Source organism: Cololabis saira, chromosome 23 (genome assembly GCF_033807715.1).
Source record: "Cololabis saira isolate AMF1-May2022 chromosome 23, fColSai1.1, whole genome shotgun sequence".
Classification (NCBI taxonomy): Eukaryota; Metazoa; Chordata; class Actinopteri; order Beloniformes; family Belonidae; genus Cololabis; species Cololabis saira.
The window spans coordinates 19544463-19567898 of record NC_084609.1 but is presented as its reverse complement, the minus strand read 5'-3'; the positions used below and the strand labels follow the sequence as shown (position 1 = coordinate 19567898).

General features: G+C 42.2%; 1 protein-coding gene across 4 annotated transcripts in view; it reads left to right on the top strand.

Moving 5' to 3' along the window:
• atxn7l1 (ataxin 7-like 1) overlaps positions 1-23436 on the top strand; it is a 48943-nt gene that overhangs the window by 18923 nt on the left and 6584 nt on the right. For 2 of the 4 annotated variants that reach the window (XM_061714434.1, XM_061714435.1), the window contains 8 exons: positions 2561-2759; positions 2922-3373; positions 6419-6501; positions 9401-9663; positions 10911-11127; positions 13174-13295; positions 13841-14368; positions 18776-19025. In XM_061714434.1, coding sequence (XP_061570418.1) covers positions 2561-2759; positions 2922-3373; positions 6419-6501; positions 9401-9663; positions 10911-11127; positions 13174-13295; positions 13841-14368; positions 18776-19025 — 2114 coding nt within the window. Of the gene's footprint in view, positions 1-1945; positions 2058-2193; positions 2273-2560; positions 2760-2921; positions 3374-6418; positions 6502-9400; positions 9664-10910; positions 11128-13173; positions 13296-13840; positions 14369-18775; positions 19026-23436 lie in introns of those variants that run through there. The other 2 variants (XM_061714436.1, XM_061714437.1) reach the window with 2 other exon arrangements.

Sequence of the window (23436 nt, the reverse complement as noted above, 5' to 3'; positions counted from 1 at the left end):
TCTGCTTCCACTGGCTTATTTACACACCTGCTACACACAATCACACATACTTACAAAGTCACACATGTTAAATACTCTCAGAAAGTAGTTAGGGCCTACTGCGCACAGGATTACACTTAAACTACATTTTTCTGTGCTTATTGCGTATATTTTAAGCCCACAAACTTCCATACTCTTAAGTATGTATGGGTTCTAATAACATATCATAGCTAATTAGCACATTAACACACAGACTCTTGCACTCGGAGCAAGCACACTTGTAGGTTAGGCTGTTGTAGTACCATCCAACTAATAAGACCCTGAAACTATAGTCATTCTACATTTGTTCAGCCTTGTGGCACACGGTCACGCTTTACACACACATACAAAGCCACATGCTGCTTGTTAGGTAAACAATGACATCATGTCTACACATTAAATATGAATCTCCAGCTCCAGTGGAAGATGCTTACCCTGGTATTAAGGCGGACGTTGAGGAGAGCCTGCTTACCTGACCCAGCCTGAAGGCAACAGCAACCACTAATAAGCGCTTATAAAACATGCATGCAAAGGGATGTGCGCATCGCATTTTTAGTGTGAGATTATCAAGCTCCATGTTTATATACATGAGAGATCAAGACGGTAAATAAGCAAATTTCCTTATGTAAAAGAGCAATGTGCTGATTTTGAGGGGTTTGCTTTAGCGGGGTTCAACATTTCATGCTGCTCCCTTGTTTAAGGGTAGAGTAAGTGATTTCTGCATAACTTCACATCTGTTGATGTTTAAAGAAAACATCAGGTAGCTCGTCTCTTAAAAAATAAATACAACCAAACATGAGTAGAAACATAAACTCTGTTGGTTATTGGCTGAAGCAATGTTTATGATTTGATCCAGGCCTCCACCATTTTATTTCCAATTGAAGGAACCAAGGTAGTGAATGAAGAGATTGTATTTTATTGTGCACTCTTGAGATGGGCAGACATTGAGATATTCACAGAATGTGACAAAGTGTTCTCTGGGTTAGATATGTAGACTCGCTTACCCTGCCTTTAAGGAAAGTTCTTTGCAAGGAGTATTTTCAGGGAATATTTTATCTGCAATATTGTGGCTTTATGCAGGAGCGGATTTGCATGGATGTGCAGATGTGTTAACTACAAGTGCACCGATTTAGCAGTTCCAGTTATTAAAAAAAAATTATATGAAGGTCTGACCTGCCAGTTTAAATTTTGGACAATTGCAGTTTCTCTATAAAATATGTTGCCTCTTTGTTTACTTTTATCCTCATAGCTTTTTCATGATTTTTTTTTTTTTTTTTTCATGAATTCATGACCCTGCAGAGGCACACTCTTAAGTGTTGCATGAAGTGTGTTATCCAAAAAAAATAATGATGGAAAATTTTGACAACTAGGTCATGCTAACCAGTGTCTGCATCATCATGAAGCACTTACAAATTAAATTATTTATTTATTTTATTTTTTTTAGCCTTATGCTGCTACATTTATAAAGAAATTGTCCAACTAATTACAAGCTGTGTATCTGCAGTTGAGATGTTTAGTGTTGCTAGTGTGTTGCTTGCACTATAACTGCAGAGTAGAAACAATAACTCAAGTCAAAATAAGCCCTTTTTCAAAAAAATAGAAAAAATACAATATTAGTAACTTTTATTTATTTCTGATCTCTCTTTATGTATTTTACCACTTTTAGATTCTTAGGAGAAAGAGGACATTTATTCGAGATCGAGGGCTTTTCTACTAATTAGCAGCTCTGTCCATTAGCCTGTCTTATAAATATTAGCTCTCCACCCCCTGAACAGCCTTAGGAAGGGATTAGCTCGGTTTACATCCTCACGTTTACATTAAACCTTATTTGTATATTTTCTTGACAAGCTAAAGACAGTTTTGTGTGTGTTTTCCCGACCTCATTTCTGAGCGTTTACGACGTGTTCACCCCTCTGTTTTCATTCAGGTAGCTGGGATATAGTTTCCCTGTGAGACAGACACAGAGAGAGACAGGCCTGGACCACACCCCCCTACCCCCTACCCACCCTTCTCCCACAAAGACATGCATAGCAAAAACCGTAAGTGTAAGCTCCTCTCCTTTGCACTCCTTTTGTTTTCTGCCCCGACAGCCTTGTGATTTACTCCCCTTTGCATTTCCTGCTGTGTTTCAGCAGTTTTCACTCATGTGTTGTAGTCGGGGTCTGGTCTGGGTCAGAAGGCAAGCATAACTCTTGACTTGAACTTCACGTAGCAGCAGTATGCTGGAGTTCATCACACGAGGACAGGGGACTTGGTAATTAGAGAACAGTACATGAAATCGATTTGGAAACGGTTCCTTTTTTTGGTGGCACAGATTTGCTTTCTCGTGTGTCACAACACAACCATCTGTTATCAAAGAAGCTTTTCAAAAAAGAAAAAATGGCACAATACACTCGGTTCATTGCAACACTCAAGCGATAACAGTCTGCAAATCAGAGAAAAAGGTACCCAGGACCAAAAGATTCCCGCTGTCATGCTCTTTTGAGTAGTCTGTCTACTCGAACCTCACGAACATCTGTATCTTTGTCTTAATGTGTTTTAGAGAAGCGACACAGCTCCCCGGTCCCCTCCAGGAGCTCCTTGGTTCCCATGAAGCCAAAAGCACCTGCAGTGGCCCCCGCTGTGGCTCCAAGCTCTGGGGACACGCTGGCATTCAGGGTCCCCAAAGACTACCCTCACTCCCGCTTCAGCAAGGCACCGCTCGCTGTTTACCCACCAAAGGGGGCTCGGAACAAGACATGGTGTGTGTGCACTTTCCCTTTTAACACGATTACATTGTTACTCGCAACCCCAGAGTCTTTTAAAGGCGGTCAGAGTCTGATTAAATGCGACATGCCGCCTTTGCCGTCTCCAAATAACTCATATGCTGTTGTTTTCTTTTCTTTTACCCTGCTTTTCTGCAGCGTGTCACTACCAGTCGTAAGCCTGGAGAAAATGCCCTGCCTCAGCCGCCCGGACTCGGCGTCGCATTTGCGCCTCACCTCCTCCTCCTCCTCCTCCTCCTCCTCTTCCCCGTCTCCACTCAAAGCTTCCTCCCTCACTCCCCCGACCTCCCAGCGCTCCGGCGAAAAGCTCACCAACGGTCGCGGCAGCAGCGGGCCGTCCACGCCCCGCTCCATCACGCCTCCGTCCTCCCTGGACAGGCGGCCCAGTCCGGCCCGCTCCCCGCTGGACAGACGGATGTCATCCACTCCATCTCCTTCCCCGCTGGATCGGAAGTCCTCCCTGTCCCCTTCGCCCGCTCACCGAACTGTTGCTCTGCCAGCGTTGTCATCGCTTTCGCCGATGGACAAGAAGCAGCAGCAGCAGCAGAATGGGACGAAGACGACCGCCAGGTCGCACAAGAGACTCTCAGGTCAGCAACCCAATCCTTCGTTTAGTAAACTAGAGGTGTTTGCATGCACGCTTCCCTGCACCACTCCAGATGTTGTCATTTTCATCCCTGCACTCAGAATCTAAATCCATCAACCCACAGATTAAGAAAGTGAATCCCTTCAGGGAGTGGTGGTGGAGTTGAGTATTCCTTGTGTAAAATATCCTCCTCAGAAGCTCGAGCGCTGCTCCATTAATGCATGTATGCACAGCTCTTCACAAGCTCAAGCTCTATTTCATGTGTTAATATTTTTTTGGAGCGCTACCAGCTCAAATGTGCGACTGCAGACACGACAGTGGAGGGATGACAGAGTTTTGGAGAAACGGGCTCATATTCTGATATACTTCCCACTGATTTTCTCCGTACTTAAACTCTCCTAGTCGTCAGTCTTGAAGGCTGTTTTTGCCCGTTTAGCCCACCTTTCCTTCTCTTCACAACGTTGGGCCTCAGTGATTGTGCAAGTTGTGGTTATATCTAAGTGAAGGAGGTGAAAATAACACTGTAATGAAGTTAAAAAGCATTATTACTTGAGGGTCTTGCTTGTGTTTTAACTCAGACTTTAATTCTTAAAGAAACTGCTTGTTGTCTTTGTTTTTCCATCACTTCCTGGGTTTTTTAATCCTCTTGTTTTCCAGCTCCTCCTTTCTATTCAGCTCTTTCTCTCTTCTCTTGATTGTTTTGTTTCTCCCTTGTGTTGAGCTTCTGCTTTTCTCTGTATCGACGTTTCTATTTCTCGTCAGTGTCTCTCAATCTGAGCTCATCTCGTACTCTTTATCTTCCTGCTTTTTCAACTTGAGCTGCGCGAGTGAGAAACGGGAGTTTGTTTATGCCTCGGTTTGTGTTTGTTGGTCTTTCTCCATAAATTTGACCTGCAGTGTGAAGCAGCACAAGAAAGAAAGGCCTGGTTTTCTGGAAGAATCAAATGTTTGTCTTGTTGAATTTGTGGGCAGTACGTTTTCCAGTTGCTGGAAGAGCTCAGTATTGAATACCTTCATGACTCCAGCACCATTTGACATTTACAAGACATCACTATAAAATTAACTCCTGATATGACTTTTTAGAAAATAAACAAATTCATCATCTTTCACGTATATACAGTAAAGTACAGGATTAGATCTGCTGAAAAGATTTTCAGGTTTGCGAATAAAGTTTAGATAAATGTTAAATCAATGAATGGTTAATAAATCGTTTCACCACTTGAACTGACAAAGTCCCTGTGGTGGGAATCCATGTATCTCCATAATCTATTCTTTTTAAAACTTTAGTTGGCCCTTCACAAATAAGGATTTCACAACCAAGCTTTCAGCTAATGAAACTAAAGACTAAAGAAAAATACAAATATTTTTTCTTTAGTGACGTTTAGTAGAAAGTTGTAGCTCCAGCAGTCCCCCATGAAAGAAGTGCAATGTATCAGAATAAGTTTATGGAAACTTTGCTGAAAGTTCTTTGACACTAACCTAAGTTGTTTTTCTTTAGCCTGTTGAAGGAAAAATTAAATGAAGCATAAGGAAGGATGGAAATCTCATCTACGAATCTGGTCTAAAACAAAGAGAAATATCACATGAACGATCAGTTGATTCCACCCCGAGAAAAAGAGTGATGGCCAGTTTACACATGTGGAATAATCACACAGAGTTAAACAGAAAATAAAAATGCTTTAAGACTTCTTTTTATGGCTACAGAAAAAGTTTCTTCTTCTTAGTGGTTTGCTTCCTGTTGGCATGTTTATTGCAACCAACCAGGTAGCAGTAAAAAAAAAAAAAAACATCCTGGTATGCATTTTCTGTTAAACCTACTCTTACTTAAAAATACTATTTCTAACCACATGGGGGCAAATAAATCTGCTCTGTTCACAAAAGAGCTGCAGACAAAACTGTGCTAATGAGTGTGGACGGTCCGGCACCTCCTGCAATACCACTTTAACCCACCAGGGGTGTTTGTTTCTGACACCAGGGGATGACGCATGGTTTTTGTGATATGTTGCACCCATGTGGTCAGAAAGGTTTTTCCTACATAAAGTGGCTTTAAGCAACATTAAAAGGTTGTTTCTAATTCATGAAATAATCTTGTGGTAAACCAACTAATGACAATTTCCTTTGATGTTGTCAACTTACTTAAAAAAAAATTTTCATTAATTTTAAAAACACAGATTATATATATTTTCTTTTCTGAAGAGGAACAGCTTTCTGCTCATTGAGTTTCGATGGAGCTGCCCACTGAATTAACTTTTGCCTTTGCCGACTGCCACGGTGCTCACAGGTTAAATCCAGTATTGACTTTATAATCTGATCTTTTCTACCTGACCTCTTTAAATCCAACATCCCCTGGCCTTTTCGTTCTGCTTTGGTCTCCACTGACTTCTGACAGGATCATGTAGCCTTGTAGCTGCTAAATGCCTTACCAGCACTGGCTAGACTCTAAATCTCTGTCTCCTCAGGACCAGATAAACACTACAGTAGTTAAATTATGCTAATAATCAGTTGAAATGCTGATGCATAGCTGTTACCTTTTAACATCTTTCTCCATTACCATTTGATTATATATAAAGAACAAAGGATCTTTTTACTGTTCATCTGAGACACTGCCTTCAGATTGATGGTACCTTTTTAGAAGTGAAGTTAAATTTCCTCATTAAGTGAAGATTTCCTCCAGATTCCTTTCATTAAGGCTGGAGAGAGTTTTCTGGGCGATCAGTCACCGCTAACTCTTGTCCAGCTGTCTCTACGTCCTGTCCAGAGCCAGATAATTTGATTCTGGAAACACTGACAATAAGCTCACACAGAGTAGTATTATTTTAGTGGCCCGAAGACCACAACTGAATAATGAAAGAATAAATGTGAGAAAGCACAGTCTGTGTAAGTGAAAGTGAGCGAACCGCTGTCTCAAGAGCTGATGGCACGCAATACTCATGGTCTCACAGCGCTCCTATAACCGTCAAATGAGATTTGCAAGCAAGCAAGGAAGAAATTACCAAATATTGTCTTTTTTTTTCTTTATCTAATGTGCTTTTGTGTGTGTTTCTCACAGGGAGAGTGTTTGATCCGAACAAGCACTGTGGAGTGCAGGACCCCGAGACTAAACGCTCATGTACACGGTCTCTCACCTGCAAGGTAACACGAGTGCGCGCACACACACACGCTTCTGTGAAGTTAATAGTCTGTGATCCTTGCTCATACCTTCCCATCTCCAGCCGCCTGACCAGAAAAAGCAGTTTTGTTTGTTTATGGAGTAATGATACTGAGAGACTCCAGCTTCAGCTGTGATCCTATCTGCCTCCGATATGTCTGTGTCCTTAAGATTTCATGGTGCTGGGTAGCAGCGCCGGAGCTTAGTAGGGCCCACACTTCACTTGATGAGGTAATTATAGATGTTGGATAAGGCTACAATGTGTTTTAGTTGTAATACTCTATAACTGCCCCTTAATTACTTCTGCTAAGCTTAACTGAGCTTTTATAACAGACTGGTTATTAAGTAATTCAAGATCCATCAAGTAAGGGTGTTGCTATAATTGTTAGGGATTGAGACGAGCAGAGGGTTGGACTGGGTGTTGAAAATTGTTATGTAGCATAATGTTTTGATCAATTAGACGTTGTATTGCCAAAGGGTCTCAAATTATTTCAAGTAAAAACAAATATTCAGAGACTGAGAGAGGTCTATTGTGTGGATATTTACTCATTTATCAGTTGCTTCTAAAGAGAAAAGACGTTTTGTTCCAAAAATCTGCCTTTTTTAGGGATACAATGTTGTTTGGCATGAACTTTTAGTGTAATTACCAGCATGTGGTGTGAAACAATAGCAATAACGACAAAAAAATGCTGCCAGTTCTACAAATTGCTCACTAAAAAGTATTTGCGTGCTTGAATTGTCACTTAGTGCATTCTGTTTCCATGAGTTTCCCTTTCTAGCGATGATATCGGATCCTTCCTTGTTCTCTCATTCGCTCTAGATAAAATGGGTTTTCCCTGATTTACCCATGTATACCTGCTGGTGATGTCATGCTGTGTTCGCAGTCAGATGACTTAGTAATCCGTCGGGGAACGTCTTTTGAGTGTCTCTGATTTGTAACATGTAGTTATTGAGATTGATATGTGAATACACCTTTTGCCCCTGCAGATTCCCCCTCGTCATTTAAATGCCTTCACGTACAATATCGCCTCTAGTGGGACAAAGTGGAGTTGCAATGCTTGATGGGTCGTCCCCACTCATCAGTTTTCAGTGGCTCTCAGATCAATCACAATCAGTTATATTCAGATTTTTTATTCAAATATATATTTTGTGTGTGCGTGTTCGTGCGTGTGTGTCTCTCACATATAGACACTATGCCAGAGAGTTGATTGATGTGGAAGAAATCTGTATGTTGTTTTTGTGCCAGGGAACATGCAGCTCTGCAGCAGTGATGAATTCTAACAAAGATGAACCAATCTGGGATTATTCTGAGTGGTTTCAAGTTGACATTCTCCACAGCTCATTGCTCATTTGAGAGAATGGACTAAAATCTTTATGTCAAACACTGTTACGTTGCCGTGCCGCAGCTGTGTCTCACTAACCTAAACGGCTCTTACAGTGCTGATTTGCTAGTTCATAATTTAACTTGGGGAGACCTCTGGCATGGCTTTAAATTTTTAATGACCAGATTGATTTTCAAAAGGTAATGGAGTGCAAGTAATTAATCTCTTTCAGTTCCAAGTTTACCAAATGGGCCGTTAGTCAGGAGTTATGCAAATACATTTCATTGTGATGTAATTTAGTTAAAGAAAAAAAGTCTGGCCTGCAAAAGAGCCGTTTAGGTAGCTGTGTCATGTGTGGGAGATAACAACTCCCATTTGTGTGGACTTTGATGAGTCAAGGCGATCTAAGTTGAAGTTGCGACCCTCTCTCCACGTCATCTGTAGAAGAAAAAATAGCATTTTACTTCTTGGATCTGTGAGGATAGTTACACTGCAGTGATCCTAGCTTATGTTATTTAATGACGCCTGTGCACAATGGTTAATCTGTAGAAGAGTACGGTGAAAAGCAGTTGCATCAGCCTCCAGATAATCAGCAGTTGTGTTTCAGTTACACAAGCACTGTAATCTCTCCTGAACATGTGTCACTCAACCGTGTTTGCTGGAGCCCGACTTGTTACTGTTTATTTGCATTTACTCAAGTCAGGACCAACTTTGCAATGACGTAGGAAGAAAAGGGAACCAACATCAAAACATTGCATCAACTAGATCTTAATTTCCACACCTGACATTCTGAACAGGGTGTTTTTATCCAGTTTTATCGAGCCAGTATGCTGGAACAAGGGCCCTTTTAGACGCTCAGTGGTGGAGTATGTATAATCTAATCAACCCTGCATGCATCTCTCAGCTGCAGCCCCGTTTTGCTCTACTGCATGTCCCGCAACAACTACCTGATTAATCTACACAGACTCATGCAATTAAGCATGATTAAAAATGTTAATCCCCTGACAGACATTTTATCATAATCACCCACTACATGCAGGGTGCAGCCCTCTTGTATGTCTATAACATTTGAGAGACTTTCAAGAGAAAGTTACAAAGATGCACACAAAATCATCTTACGGTTGGATTTTTTTTTTTTTTTTTAACTTTTTGCTTAAATGACTAGAACCTGTGTAACAAATCTACGTCCTGTTGTTGTCAGAAGGTTCTGTCCAGTATTCCCATTTCAGTTAATACTGTGCAGGCCAAATTAAGTTTTTAAACTAGTGATCCAGAAGCCTCTCTCTCTCTTTTGTAAATAACTATTGGAAAGGCAAACGTTTGATGGCTGCTTTGTCTCCTGGCAGGGTTTACAAACGTACCAGGAGTAGGTAATATTTATCCATGTTGGTGTGATGTCAGCAGCAGCTGTGTGCAACGATGATGGGAAGCATCATGGAACCAGAGAACCTCCTCTCAAACTGCTGTTGAGGAATATTTAGGCCGTCCTGAACACATCCTCCGTCAAAATGTTTCTGGACTAATTGATTGTCTTGTTCGTTTGTTCGTTTTTCTGCTCCAGACTCACTCTTTAACCCAGCGGCGAGCCGTCCCCGGGAGAAAGAAACATTTCGACATCCTCCTGGCTGAACACAAGGGGCAGGCAAAGGAGAGGGAAGCTTTGAAAGCGAAGGAGAAAGAGAAGGATGCAGTGCAGGGGGTGAAGGAAGCTGGTAGCCAGAGTGTCACTTCTCAAGATACCACGAGTCCCAGCAAGTCTCACGTCCCCAACGGACGACCCCTATCCACGCTGAAGCTACGGCTGGCAAATGCACACATACCAAGGTGGGACAGAATTCCAGACGTGGGAAGTGTGAATCCACTGCAAAAGTTGGCGAAAATCTGGAGGAGAGTCGTCAGATTTTATGATGGCGAGTCGTCCAGTTTAAAAAAAAAAAAAAAACACCCTCTTTCATCGATAGGATTTTTATCATAACATTTTATCATAAAATTGTGTAATGGGCAATGAGGAAGCTGTATAAAATAATAATACAATTGAATAGAATTACAGCACTAGAGGAAAGAATGCAATGCAAAGAAAATGTATAGAACATTTCTACTATTTATCCTGAGAACTGTAAAATTGTGCAGGGCTGATCTGCAAAACATTCAGTTATTCACAGGTTATAAAGTATTTTTTTATTTTGTCAGTAAGTATGTTGGACTACTAATTTATGACGAAGTCCCTCTAAAAAACGTGACAGGAAAAATGTGCAGTAGAACAAAACCAAAGCGTTTGTAGTTTGGGGCGCATTATCTGGCTGAAACAGGACAGGGGGGCGGGGGTGACTTCACTAATAAAACCAAGTTGAACTTAGTGATTTTCAACATCGTCATATTATATTATTTAGCCAAAAATAGATGCATTACCTCTTCGCTATCCATCCTGCAAACGACCGCTGAAAACAGAAAAGTGGTTTTGAAAGTCCGTCCCGACTTCTCTCATCAAAACAAATGCACGCGACGGGGACAGGAGTTTTCCGGCAGTACGCGCTGGTGCTCATGGGAAATGGAGTTTTCTTTCTGGTAAAGCACTACCGCTTTTGTCCAAAGGAGTCGCCAAACTCAACAAAAGCTGAAAGTTACGTTGTGCTGCTTTAAACAGTTTGGAAAATCATCATATGTTCCCTGAAGTTTATCCTTACTTTAACCAATCATCTTGTCTGTCCGTATTTTTCCACCAGGGGATGCTGTAAACACGCTCCTGGAACCGTGGGAGACTGTAGTATAAGTCTGCCCTTGTGAAAGTTACTCAGAAATTAATTTGCTATTTCTTTTTGGGAGATGATCCAGTATTTGAAAACATGGCATCATTTGGAGCTAAACCTCTGTAATAAAAGATTAAGAAGGATAGTGAGTCCACATGAAGGCAGATATGATATGAGTAATTACATTTAGAGAGTTTTTCTTTTTCTTTCTTTAAATTTTCTTCTGTCTTCAATTACTACCTTTGTTCTGCAGGATTTGACCTCTTTAGCCTTTGACCTCATTATTTTATTCATGCTTTTGTCTTTCTGATGCATCCTCTCCAGGGTTCTAGGAAGCTCCTCCTCCACTTCCACTTCCAGTTCTCTGCTTCCAGCAACTCCTCCTGCTCTACCCGCCAGCTCGGAGCCGTCTCCCCACAACTGGACTGCGGCGGCGGGAGACGGCAGCAGACTTTCCAGTGACGACGGGGACGCAGAGACTCCTGAGGACACTGACAGACCTGCCTTGCACTTCTCCAGTCACCACCCTCAGCCATTAGGGGTAAATACTGCGACACCCAACACCGCACTTGCATTTATTTATGAGTCTGCAACTTTGGGGGGATTTAATACACATTCGCACAAGGTTTAACTTTTTACCCTGCAAGGTCTCTTTTATACACCGCTTGGTTGAATCGTTGTCGTTGGTCTTTATTTCTCTTCTACTGCTTTGAGTGGGAAGAAAAGTAAAGGTGACGTGTGCAAGTTTGATTTTAGTATCAGTAAAATGTGGTTAAACGTGTTTTACTTCTTTTCCTTCTAAAGATCTTCTTTGCTCACATTAATGTTACTAGGACAAAGAATTGAGACACTTGGGTCGATATAACTGCTGAACATAACGACAAAACAGTATATCTCTGTACAAAGTAAAATGGAAATCCCTTAAACATGGCTTTAAAAATCACAGATCTGCACAAATTATGCCGTTTCCTTCACTTGTTGTTGTTGTTGTTATTACTACTACTTTCTACGACTACTAGTGTCATTTAGCAGACACTTTTATCCAAACTGACTTACATCTGAGAGAACAACACAAGCAGGAAATCACATAGGAGGGTCCAGCTGGATCAGTCCTGGTCAGACTGCTGAGAGTCCAGTTGGAGACAGGTGCTGCCATGCTAGTGCTGGAATTTATTTATTATTTTCTGTTCTCTTCCCACCCAACACAACAGACCCTTTATTCAGCAAAACAAGGTTTTAACATGTATCATAATATCATCTTGGCATCAGTGCATGCAGCTTTCTCAGTGCTTAGTCATGCAAAGAGCTGGATCTTCTGCATTTAGTTTAACTGCTATGCTCATCTGAATGAGTTAGAAGTGCTCCTTGAAGAGCTGAGTATTTAGCTTGCTCTTAAAAGTAGGTACAGACCTGCAGATGGGACCTGTTGCTATTGAATGTCCTCAGATCCGGGGTTGGGGATGCAATGATCCTTCAAGACGTTTTTTGTCGTACATGACACAATACACACAACATGGCAAAATAGCAGGAAAAAGCTCAGATAAGTGAACACATCGTATAAAGACGAGGATGCAGCTGGAACAAGTGACCAGCTGCTGCATGCTGCAAAAACGGACCTATTGGCTACAACTCCACAGATTGCAATGGTGTTAGGAATAAACTCTCTGATCCGGCAACCAGAGAAGACCAGCAAAAAGAAAAATACACCACTTCACCTTCTACGGTCCACCTCTCAGCCCGGTCTTACCTTTTGGTGTTTCACAACAATAAATCATATTCCAGTTCCTTTGTCTCAAATAAAAGCTATTTTAGCTCTCTGGGGCCATTTCTGTTAACTCATTAGGGCTGGACCTGAATACCAAATACGAGTTACAGCACTCTAACTCGCTGTCAACCGTGAACCTGCAGCAACACTTCAGTTCATTTCAGCTGTTAAAGGAATGAGAGCAGTGTGGCCCACTTTAAATTAAATGACAAGTTGGCAAATAAACTCCTTTCCAATCATTTATTCCCCCCAAAGAATAAAAATTCATATATATTTTTTCCCCACCGGCATTCCGGATACTTTCCATCTTGTGCACCTCTGTTGCACGCTCCTCAATTAGTCTTCACACACTAGTAACTCTAACTGTCTCATGCCCCTCTGAAGACCGAGAGCATGTGACCAACGATGTGGATTTCCATCGCTGATGTTTTACACTCTTTAGCTGCAACGTATACATCATATAACACAGCAGTACACTCACACCCCCATGGAACAAAAACAGCCTTTAATATTTATTTAAATCTTTTAGAGAAGCTCCATAGCTCATAAAATGTAATTTGGGACTCCCTGCTGCTGCTGATTGTACCAGGCACTGGGTGGTCTGGAAGATATATATTGATTTCTTATTTCTGTATTACTTGTAGTACATGTTATCGCATCTCGTATAATATATTCCTTATTTTGAATTTATATGTGTATTCATTTTTTTTCAGTGGTATCCAGTGGTTTTTTAGCCACTCCCCCTCACTCTGCTTATATTTCTGCAGTTGTAGTCCTGCTCTCTGATACATACTCAACCATTTCTCGCTTTTCACCCGACAGTTTTGCGTCTTCAGCAGCAGGCTCATGGGCCGGGGCTACTACGTGTTTGACAGGCGATGGGACAGGATGAGGCTGGCGCTCCAGAACATGGTGGAGAAACACCTCAACGCACAGATGTGGAGGTGAGTCTTGTACTATTGGAGCTGCTTTTACTTCAGTCTACCTGTAATCACAACCAACATGAAGTCATTCAGACTGTGTAAAAATCTGTTTGGAGTCACACTTGATAATTTAAAAGAAGTAGTAAATATTAAAACTGAGCAAATTGGGAGGTAGTCTGTATGAGTGAGAAGACGCGATGTGCTCACTAACAGGCAAGATGTGGAGTCAGTAATTGTATTTCATGGTTAAACACCTCCAATTTGAGTTAAAACAGAAAAAATAATATAGCTTTCAATTAAAAGCAGCAGGCAACATCACAAATGCAGGAAGGGAAAATGTCAGGCTGCATTTTACTCGGATTACAGAATCACAAAGTGCAGTTGTAAAAATGATAACAGCAGCATCACCAGGAGCTGGAAGTCTGATGAAACCAGGCTTTGGAAAATCATTCACAACCCCATCATTAATGGAAGAAGACTTTTTTTTTTGTTAGTAAAATACCTGGCAATGAAATTACTTCATAATTGGATTTCTCCTTTGAAAGGCTCTGTCCTCTGTTTTTCAGGAAGGTGCCTCTGGCTGCTGACAGCCAGTCGTCCCTCTCCCCGTCTGGTACCTCCTCAGCTACTGCCCTACAGACGCCTCCTCCCACTTCCCTCACCTCCCCTCTCGTCACCTCCCCCTCCAGCTCTCTCTCCTACACTGCCACATTTTCTCAGTCTGCATCCACTGTCGGGATGTTCGGCATGAGAGACTCCCCACAACCCCACAACCAGGTTTTCACGCTGGGAAAAGCCCGAAACAGCACGCATAAAACCAGTCGCCCATCCAAAGAGACAGAGGACCCTGCGGTGGCAGCCAAGAAGAAAAAAAACTCTTCCCACGCTTCCTTTTCGCCGTCTTCCTCATTTCAGACGGTAGATAATAACAAGAGGAACTTCAGCAGCTTTCACTCAACATTGCAAAGCTCGGGAGTGATGGCTGCCTCCACCAATAAGAAAAAGCGACACGGTCGCGGGGATGGTGGTCCTTTGAGCAGCTCGGACGACTGGCTATCAAGAGCTGACGGGCCTCACAGTAACTCACAGAACAGGTGAGTGGGTGGCTGTTACGTTTTTATGTGTTAATGGAAAGTTTGATGACTCCAGACGCCGGTCTCCAGGCAGAGATCAAGATAAAATTTAAGAGGCTTGAAGTATAACCGGGATGGCTTCCTCCTCAGTCTTTTTGGTCGTCTGTCGTCTCAATGAAGTTCTATTGAAATGAAACACAGGGTTGGACCTGGTGGGATCTACTGATTTGGCAAATTAATATGCGATGCCACTTATTGGTGGTAATGGACCACTTTCATGTTTGCCAGCCACCATTAAAAGAAGAAGAAAAAAACGATCAAGAAGAGGAAAAAAAAAAGAATATAAGTTCGAACAACCAGATAAACATGAAAAGATGCACTTCTGTTTGCTTTGTATGTAAACACTAGTTGCTTTTCCATTACACTTTTGGGGTATTTCTTTCCATTGAACGAGGCTTTTACAAATAAGTGTATTTTTCATTCTCTTATCCTGCGAGACTTCTCTTCAAAACAACAAAAAAGAAAATCTCAACATTGAAGAAGATGGACAAAACAGCTTTAGTCTTTGACAAATTATTGTGATAGCAATACTTTCTCACTGTTGAGAAAATAGTTGGATGATGAAGCAGCAGATGATCATTCAAATGATTTATTTGGAGTTAGAGCCCTTATGTAATACATAATGATGAAGTATCGTTATAGCACAATTACATTGTGTTAATGAGGCGAAAAAAAGCTAGAAACTAGAGTTTGATGACTTAGATTGAGTCATGGGAACGTGCAAAAAGTGTTTCCATGACACTTTTACAAATAAGTGTATTATTGAATTGCTTGAAAAAACACCTACTGGAAGCATAAAAAGGTTTCTTGGATATTTGGGACTTTTTTGGGAATTAAAGCCGTTTCCATTGCAGGGTTTCTTTTTCGATATTTGGGTTTTGCGCAAATCTAGGGGTAATGGAAACATGACTACTGTGACGATGGAAATGATTGAAGACTCATTCTTGAAAGGGACATCAAGAGTTCTGGACCTCTCCACCCAATCAAACGAGTGCCCCCCCACCATTTTATCATGACCAAGCTGAAGTCCCTCACTCACGGCAGGGTCTCGACTGAGGTGCTTCTCACTGCATGTTAGTTCCTGGCAATGGAAACACCCACCAATGGTTAAGGCCCCGTAAAACTACCCTCAATTTCTGCTAATCAGAACTTGCCTTATGTCCTATTTGCACTGGAGCAAAATTACCTCTGGACCTGCAGTAATTCTGAAATCACACCCCGACAACTTTATTTAGTTCAGCCAAATCGCGCTGGATAAACAAAGCCTGTGTTTTACCTCGCAGAGATTGATCCCAGAGGTGACATCGAGGCCTTACATTTAATTAAACAATTACCTTTTATTTCACCTTAAAATTTGAATATTAAGTTGAAAGCATCTGATCAGACTCAAGAGTTGTACATCAGCGAATACACGTCACATTTTGACAAGTGACAAAATCGGAAAATGGCAAATCAGTCTACATTTTAAGTTGCCATCGTAACTGTAAACGTAACACTAAATGTAACCAGAGTTTTCGTTTAAGCCCTAAAGGCTCTGCGCTGAGGCTTTTAACTTGATAAAAGACAAAGTGTTTTACTGAGTGATGGAGCCACACGTGTCGTCTCATTATCATCCTGCTGATCTGGACTTCTTGTTTCATAAGTCTCTGTGTAAAGCTTAATCTTGATTTATTTCTGTAGCCTGCGTCTGTCATCTAAATTGATCAGATCATTACGATATACAGTGAGTACGAAAGTGTTCAGACCCCTTTACATTTTTCCCTCTCTGTTTCAAAAAAAAAAAAAAATCAAAAAAGGTCATTTTATTTCTCATTAATGTACACTCAGCACCCCATATTGACAGAAAAAAAACAGAAATGTTTGCAAATGTATTAAAAAGGAAAAACTGAAATATTGTATGGTCATAAGTATTCAGACCCTTTCCTCAGTATTGAGTAGAAGCACCCTTTTGAGCGAGTACAGCCATGAGTCGTCTTGTGAATGATGCAACAAGATTTTCACACCTGGATTTGGGGGTCCTCTGCCGTTCTTCCTTGCAGATCTTCTCCAGTTCTGTCAGGTTGGAAGGTGGATGTTGCTGGAAAGTAATTTTCAAATCTCTCCAGAGACGCTCAATTGGCTTTCGGTCAGGGCTCTGGCTGGACCAGCCACGAATGGTCTCAGAGTTTCCACTCCTTAGTTATTTTAGCTGTGTGCTTAGGGTCATTGTCGGCCCAGTCTGAGGTCCTGAGCACTCTGGAAGAGGTTTTCTGCCCGGATATATCTGTACTTGGCCGCATTCATCTTTCCTTCATTTGCAATCCTGTCACTGCAGCTGAAAAACATCCCCATAGCATGATGCTGCCACCACCATGTTTTACTGTTGGGATTGTATTGAGCAGGTGATGACAGTGCCTGCTTTTTTCCAAACATACGGCTTAGAATTAACGCCAAAACGTTCAATCTAGGTCTCATCAGACCACATATTTCTTGTAGTATGGGAGTCATTCATGTGTTTTTTGGCTCTTTCATACGTCTTGCACTGAGGAGAGGCTTCCATTGGGCCACTCTGCCTTAATGCCCCGACTGGTGGAAGCTGCAGTGATTGTGGACTTTGTGGAACTTTCTCCCATCTCCCTACTGCATCTCTTTGGGTTCTTCTTTACCTCTCTCACCAAGGCTCTTCTCCCACAATTGCTCAGTTTGTCTGGACGGCCACGTCTAAGTAGAGTTTTAATCGTCCCAAACTTCTTCCATTTAAGGATTATGGAGGCCACTGTGCTCTGAGGAACGTTGAGTGCTGCAGAAATTCTTTTGTAACCTTGGCCAGATCTGTGCCTTGCCACAATTCTGTCTTTGAGCTCCTTGGGCAGTTCCTTCGACCTCGTGATTCTCATTTGCTCTGACATCCACCCTGGGCTGTAAGGTCTTAGACAGGTGTGTGCCTTTCCTAATCAAGTCCAATCAGTCTAATTAAACCCATCTGGACTCCAATGAAGGAGCAGAACCATCTCAAGTAGGATCAGAAGAAATGGACAGCATATGAGTGTCACAGCAAAAGGTCTAAATATTTATGACCATGTGATGTGACCAGTTTTTGTTTTTTAATACATTTGCAATACTTTTTTACATTTCTGTTTTTACTGTCAAGACGGGGTGCTGAGTGTATGTTAATGAGAAATAAAATGAACTTTTTGGATTTTAGCAAATGGCTACAATGAAACAAGGAGGGAAAAATGTAAAGGGAGTTGAATACTTCCCGTACCCACTGTGTGTGCTAGATATAGGCCCAAGTCGTAACATAATATCACACTATATACCGCAATTGCCAAAATTACGCTGGGAAAGAGGGAGAAAAGACGGCGAGAAGCTTTTTTTTTTTTTTTTTTTAAACAAGATTCGAGCCTGCACATTGTTGAATTACTGACATGTGCATTCGGACCGGGTTAAAATTATCTTGTGACCTTGGTGTTTGCTGAAATAGAGTACCGGTAGGTAATTTGCGGTGAACTCTTTATATCACAAATCATAGTCGCTTTCAGATGGGATTTAAACTGACAGACGTCCTCTTAATTTTTTTTTTTTTATTTATATTTATATATCCCTGATTTCTTTTTTTCCCATTTAAGTCAGTCCTGGGCATTGCTCTCCCTCTACCAACCCCGGGAGGCCCTGCACTGACCTCAAGTCTCCTTCTTATTCTGAGGAGTGAGCAGGCCGCTTCTTTTCACCAGACAGGGTGAGGTTTCTTTGGCGGACGTAGCGCGTGGAAGGATCACGTTATTCCGGCCAGATCCTCCCCACCCCATCTGGTGCCCTGGCTGGCCAGAGGGGTCAGCCCAGGACTGCTGCACGTATAAAGGCCATTTCGCCAACCCCAGGGTTTGGGCGCATGGGGTAACTTAACACGCCCTCAGCACCCAGAGGGTCCCCGAGAATTGAACCCATAACCTTCTAGCTGTGAAGCGGCAGCACTACCAGCTGCACCACCGCTTTCATCTTCGACTTTGATTTCTTTGTTCAGGATGAGAATAGTTGTTCTGGTAATAAGTGGATAGCTCCTTCAGAAACTCAAGATCCTTGTTATCATCTTTTTATTAATTATCCCTTGTAATGATTGACCACACTTGTCTGTATAGCTGCTTGTTTATCTTCCCAAGATGAGAAATTGTCACTTAATTCACTTCAGGGGCTCAGTAGTAATGGAGCTGAATCCATATTTTGTTTAATGGCCTAAGAAGGGAAATTCTGATGAAGGTCACAATGAAACACACGTATATGGAGGGTTATTCAAGTAAGCGGGACACTGCAGTTGCTTTGACTTCATTAAGACTGTTTTCTGTAATGAATGATATACTCACCCAAATATATCTTTTTTTTTTCTTTCAGTCGTGATCTTAGCACCAGCAGCTTACCCTACTCCCACCGGGAACTGTCCTCAGCCCCTCACAAACCTATGGCTCCCCCCACGGGACCCTTAGCTTATGGAGGAGGAGCCGAGGGGAGGAAGAGGAGGAGTCCCAGCTCTTATAAAGGGAAGTCCAGCAAACTGAGCAGGCCGAGCAGTTTAGAGAGCCTCTTTGGGAAAGGAAATGACAGCGGGGGAATGCTTACTTCAGGGCCCGAGTCACCTATACAGGTAGGTGTTCAAAAGCGACTGTATTTGATGATCCGTTGATTATTACCAGGTCAAAAAAAGTACAAATGTAAGCTAATATTGGCGAGACTTATTGTATTCCTATTTATCTCAATTGTTTAGTTCAATTCAATAATGCTTTATTAATCCCTGAAGGGAAATGATATGATTGCAGACAGACAGTATAAATCTTTATCATGTTATTGTAGAAGGTCATAGGTGTCGGTAGAAGTGATCTGCAGAAGTCTCCGACAGAAGACATTTGGCTGTTTCATCATTAATCACTGTGTTTAGTAGAGAGTGTGCAGAGTTGTGCATCTTATTTTGCAACATTGTTCTTTGCTCAATCTGCTCCCAAAGCTCCAGACTTGTAAACCAGCAGAGATCCAGTCGTCTATATCAGTGTGTTCGTTTCTAGGAGTCACCAGCTTTGGTGCTGCTGCTCCAAAAGATGACTGCAGATAAAATGTGCTCCCTCTACAGAACCTAGATTACATCCACAATAGTGGGTTTTCATTTTAAAATTCTAAACATTTGTTGTAGTTATGTCTAGCATCCATACTACCACCGCAGTATAGAGGACCAAAACTGAAATAAGATAAGATACTTTATTAATCCTTTGCAGGATTCCTAATACATGCATTTGTTGTTTTTACATGTCCTCGTCTCCTCTTTTTACTTTACTATATACATTTCTGCCTCGTTATGCAAATGAGGAGGGCTGCCCTTCTTGGTCCAGCTCCTCTACTATTGATCAATAAACAGGAAGGAGCAGAATCGGGCCAAAATTAAGACTATTGCTCCACCAGTGGTGTCCACATCTTTGTCACATGGGGCTATATCCAATCCAAACCTGGTTCTTGATCTCATTACTGATTGGCCTGCACTCATAACTGAGCGGCCGGCGCTGGCAACTGAGAGGGCCACTACTTGCGTTAAAGTGGCCGGTGATTGTGCAACTGATTGGATCACCTCGTGTCCCTGACGTCCATTAGCATTGGAGAGGCTAACGACCAGCATACCGAGGCTGGTCGCCCACCGGATTAGACACATCCTCGACTATCTTTAAGTTTGGATGGGCTGGGCATTCATACCAGGAAGCTGGCAGCTATTGTGCCAAAGCTGACGACGGCCCATACGACCAAAATTAAAAAGAATACAAACTCTTTCTTAAACTTTAGTGTTACTTGCACTTACAAAGTGCAGACGAGCCAGAAGTAATAAGGGTTTCTTATGTTTCCGGTAGTGTCGTTGATAAATGTCCTCAATATTGAATTTTATTAATCTTGATTCTACTCTACATTTTATTCAAGACTAAAACTATTGATAATAATGTCCAGACTTAGGGTGCTTTCACACCTGTGGCCCGTTTGTTTTGTTCTGATTCAGGGGCTAAATCGATACAGTTGTTTCGTTTCTCGTTTGTGGGGTTTGTGTTCACAAGGCAAGCGTCTGTAGCGGTTCAAAGCTGTTAACAAATGCCATGCGCGAACCAACTGTTCTCTGATTGGTCAGAAATGAACGCGGAAGGAGTTTCCTCTTCCGCACCCCGGGATAAACAACAAGCCCCTTTCACAGAGAGGGCGCAAAGCGCAGACCGCCGCCGGTGATCCCATTCATTTATGTGCTACCAGCGCAAGAGCGGACCACTCTGCGGGCGAGAGGCCGCCTGAACCTTTTATAATTTCACCGTGCCGCGCTGGGACGACATCTCGGCACATCCAATAAGAGAGAAGGTGGTGGAGGTTGCGCCGACTCTTCTCCTTGCACCAGTCGCACATACTCGATGAATGGAGTTGTGTCGGTTGCTGTGTCGATTATGTTCTCACTACAAATTTAAAAAATGAACCGCTTCAGGTCTCGAATGGAATCGGGCTTGTTTTGTGCCGCTTCCAAGCGCAATTATGCCGCTTTTGCACCGGTACCACCTCAGCTCGGTTCTACCCGTTTTGCGCTTTCGCACTAGGGCTGAAACGGGTAGAGCCGCTCCAAGTCGGTACTTTTTTCTGTAACCATTTCAGCCAGGTTCTTTGCGGGCTGAGCAGGGACTATTTCTGACGTCACCACCCTCCGCGCCAGTGATTGGACGGGGGGCGGGGCCGGCAGACGTTTGAATCAGGAAGCGGGAGTCAGAGAGAGAGCGACCCGCGGCTCGCAGCGATTTTATTATGAAGCGCAAAACGTCTGTTTGGTGATCCAACTCTGAGGTGCAGATGTTCATAAACCTGGTGGCTGTCGAGAAAAAATTAAAAAAGCGATGTAGACGGGCTGTTTTACTCTCAGCCGCTCCCGGCTCCAGCTGATTTCTGATCAGCGCCGACATGAATAAAGCGGTTGCGCAATCGAGTACGTCACAGCAGCTTCACCCCAACCTGCCCGCTTCTCCCCTGGCAGTGCGAAAACACACGTGTGGAACCGTGTAAAGCCGCGCCGAGCCGAGTCGGGCCAAGTAAGTCCTAGTGCAAAAGCGGCATTGCTGTGTTCAGATATTCCAAATGATCCGATCTTTAGGGGGAAACGCTAACTGTTCCGGAACAACTGCTCCAAACGGGACAGGTGTGAAAGCACCTTTATACTTAAAGGGGACCTATTATGAAAAACAAGTTTTTTCCTGCTTTAACATATATAAAGTGGTCTCCCCTCAGCCTGCCAACTCAGAGAAGGAGGAAAGAAACCAAATTCTGCAGTGTCTGTACAGCCGCCCGGATGAGCCGTCCAGTGTGATGTGGATCTACGAGCCATTCAGATTCTGCTCCCGTCATTACGTAACGACTGGCGCGATTTACATCGGTTGGCCTCCGATGAGTGAAACCAAGCCCACAACTAACTCCGCCGGCCGGAGCTTCCGCCATTTTTTCGTAGCCGTGTATCACGTCATTCAGGCAGCCAATCAGCACAGAGCCTCATTATCATAGCCCCGCCCACTCAGAATCCTGCATAGATAATGAGGTTAGAGAATGGGATTCTAAAGACATGGCTCAGAGGCTGAATTTCTAATTTATTTAGCATAAACAATCAAAAGCTTGTTTTTAAGACATTCAAGGCCTGTTTAAAATAGGTATTAGATGCCATAATAGGTCCCCTTTAACATACACTAGCTACTTGTTTTATAATGTCCTTTTTACTACCCCTATGCGACATTACATTAATAGATCCTTTTAGAAATAACCCCATTAGACAACATTCACACCTCAGTGAGGCCTGACTGTGTAAACAAAAAGGCATGAGAGCAGCTTATACATACACTTCAACGAATGTGAGGGTATGTATGTATGTTCATCCCAGTGTGTGACCGCCGGTTGCACAATAGGCTTAATTTATAATCCTGCTCCTTCCTGTTTATGGACCAATAGTAGAGGAGCTGGACCAAGAAGGGCAGCCCTCTTCGTTTGCATAATGAGGAGGGCTTGGACTTTACCTGATAGAGAAATGCTTCAGGTAAAGTAAAAAGAGGAGAAGAGGAAATGTAAAAACAATAAATGCATGTATAAGGAAAAGGAAAAACAAAAGAACAATATATTTTCTATTTTTAATTGTCTGTTTTGGTCTTCTATACTGCAGTTCAGCTCCAGACAAAAGAAAGTGTTTGATCAGCAGCAGAGCCTGTCAGGTTGTTAATGTTACTATTCCTGTCAAACGTGGAAGAACAAAATCAATTGGCTGCCAAGTTTGCTCGTCCAGGACAATAGACATGTTTCCGTGCTTCACCAAGCTCGTATCATATCACCATCACCTCCACTACTTCTTCCAGGATCGGAGAAGTCCAAGTCCTTCTGAAATCCAGAATAATTTGAGTGATTTTTTTGCTTTTTGTTTTTAATTTGTACTCATTCAAAATGAGAGTGCCACTAGTTCCCTGCACTCGACCTCCTCTCCACCTCCACAACTGCAGACTCGCTCATTACAGGACGTCTGCAGAGGAGAGGATAGCTAGAGCGATGGCAGGCAGTCAGAAGTGCAGGGGGATCCACCTGGGTTGGAGTTTCTCCGGCATGAAACTGGTCAATAGAGATGAGATTTATTTAGGTGCACTTTAGGGCTGCAGCTATCGAATATTTTAGTAATCGAGAATTCTACTGAAAATTCCATCGATTAATCGGATAAAACATATTTTTGTTTGGTTAAAGAGCATTTATAAATATACATAAGATGTTAGATGTTAATTGACATTACTAAGACTAAATTATATAATACAGTAGGTTCATGGCTGTGCATTTAAAAACCCTGAACTTACACCAGTTGACCAAATTCACTGCCTTCACTCAAAAAACTAAGGATCTTACTAAGAAATGTTCTTATTTCTAACCTAAAAATGCCATTACACCTGATAACACACATTACTTAAAAGATTAGGTGTTTTTCCCTCATGTTTCAATTTAACTTTCATTTATGCAAATTTTAAGTTCTAGTTAAA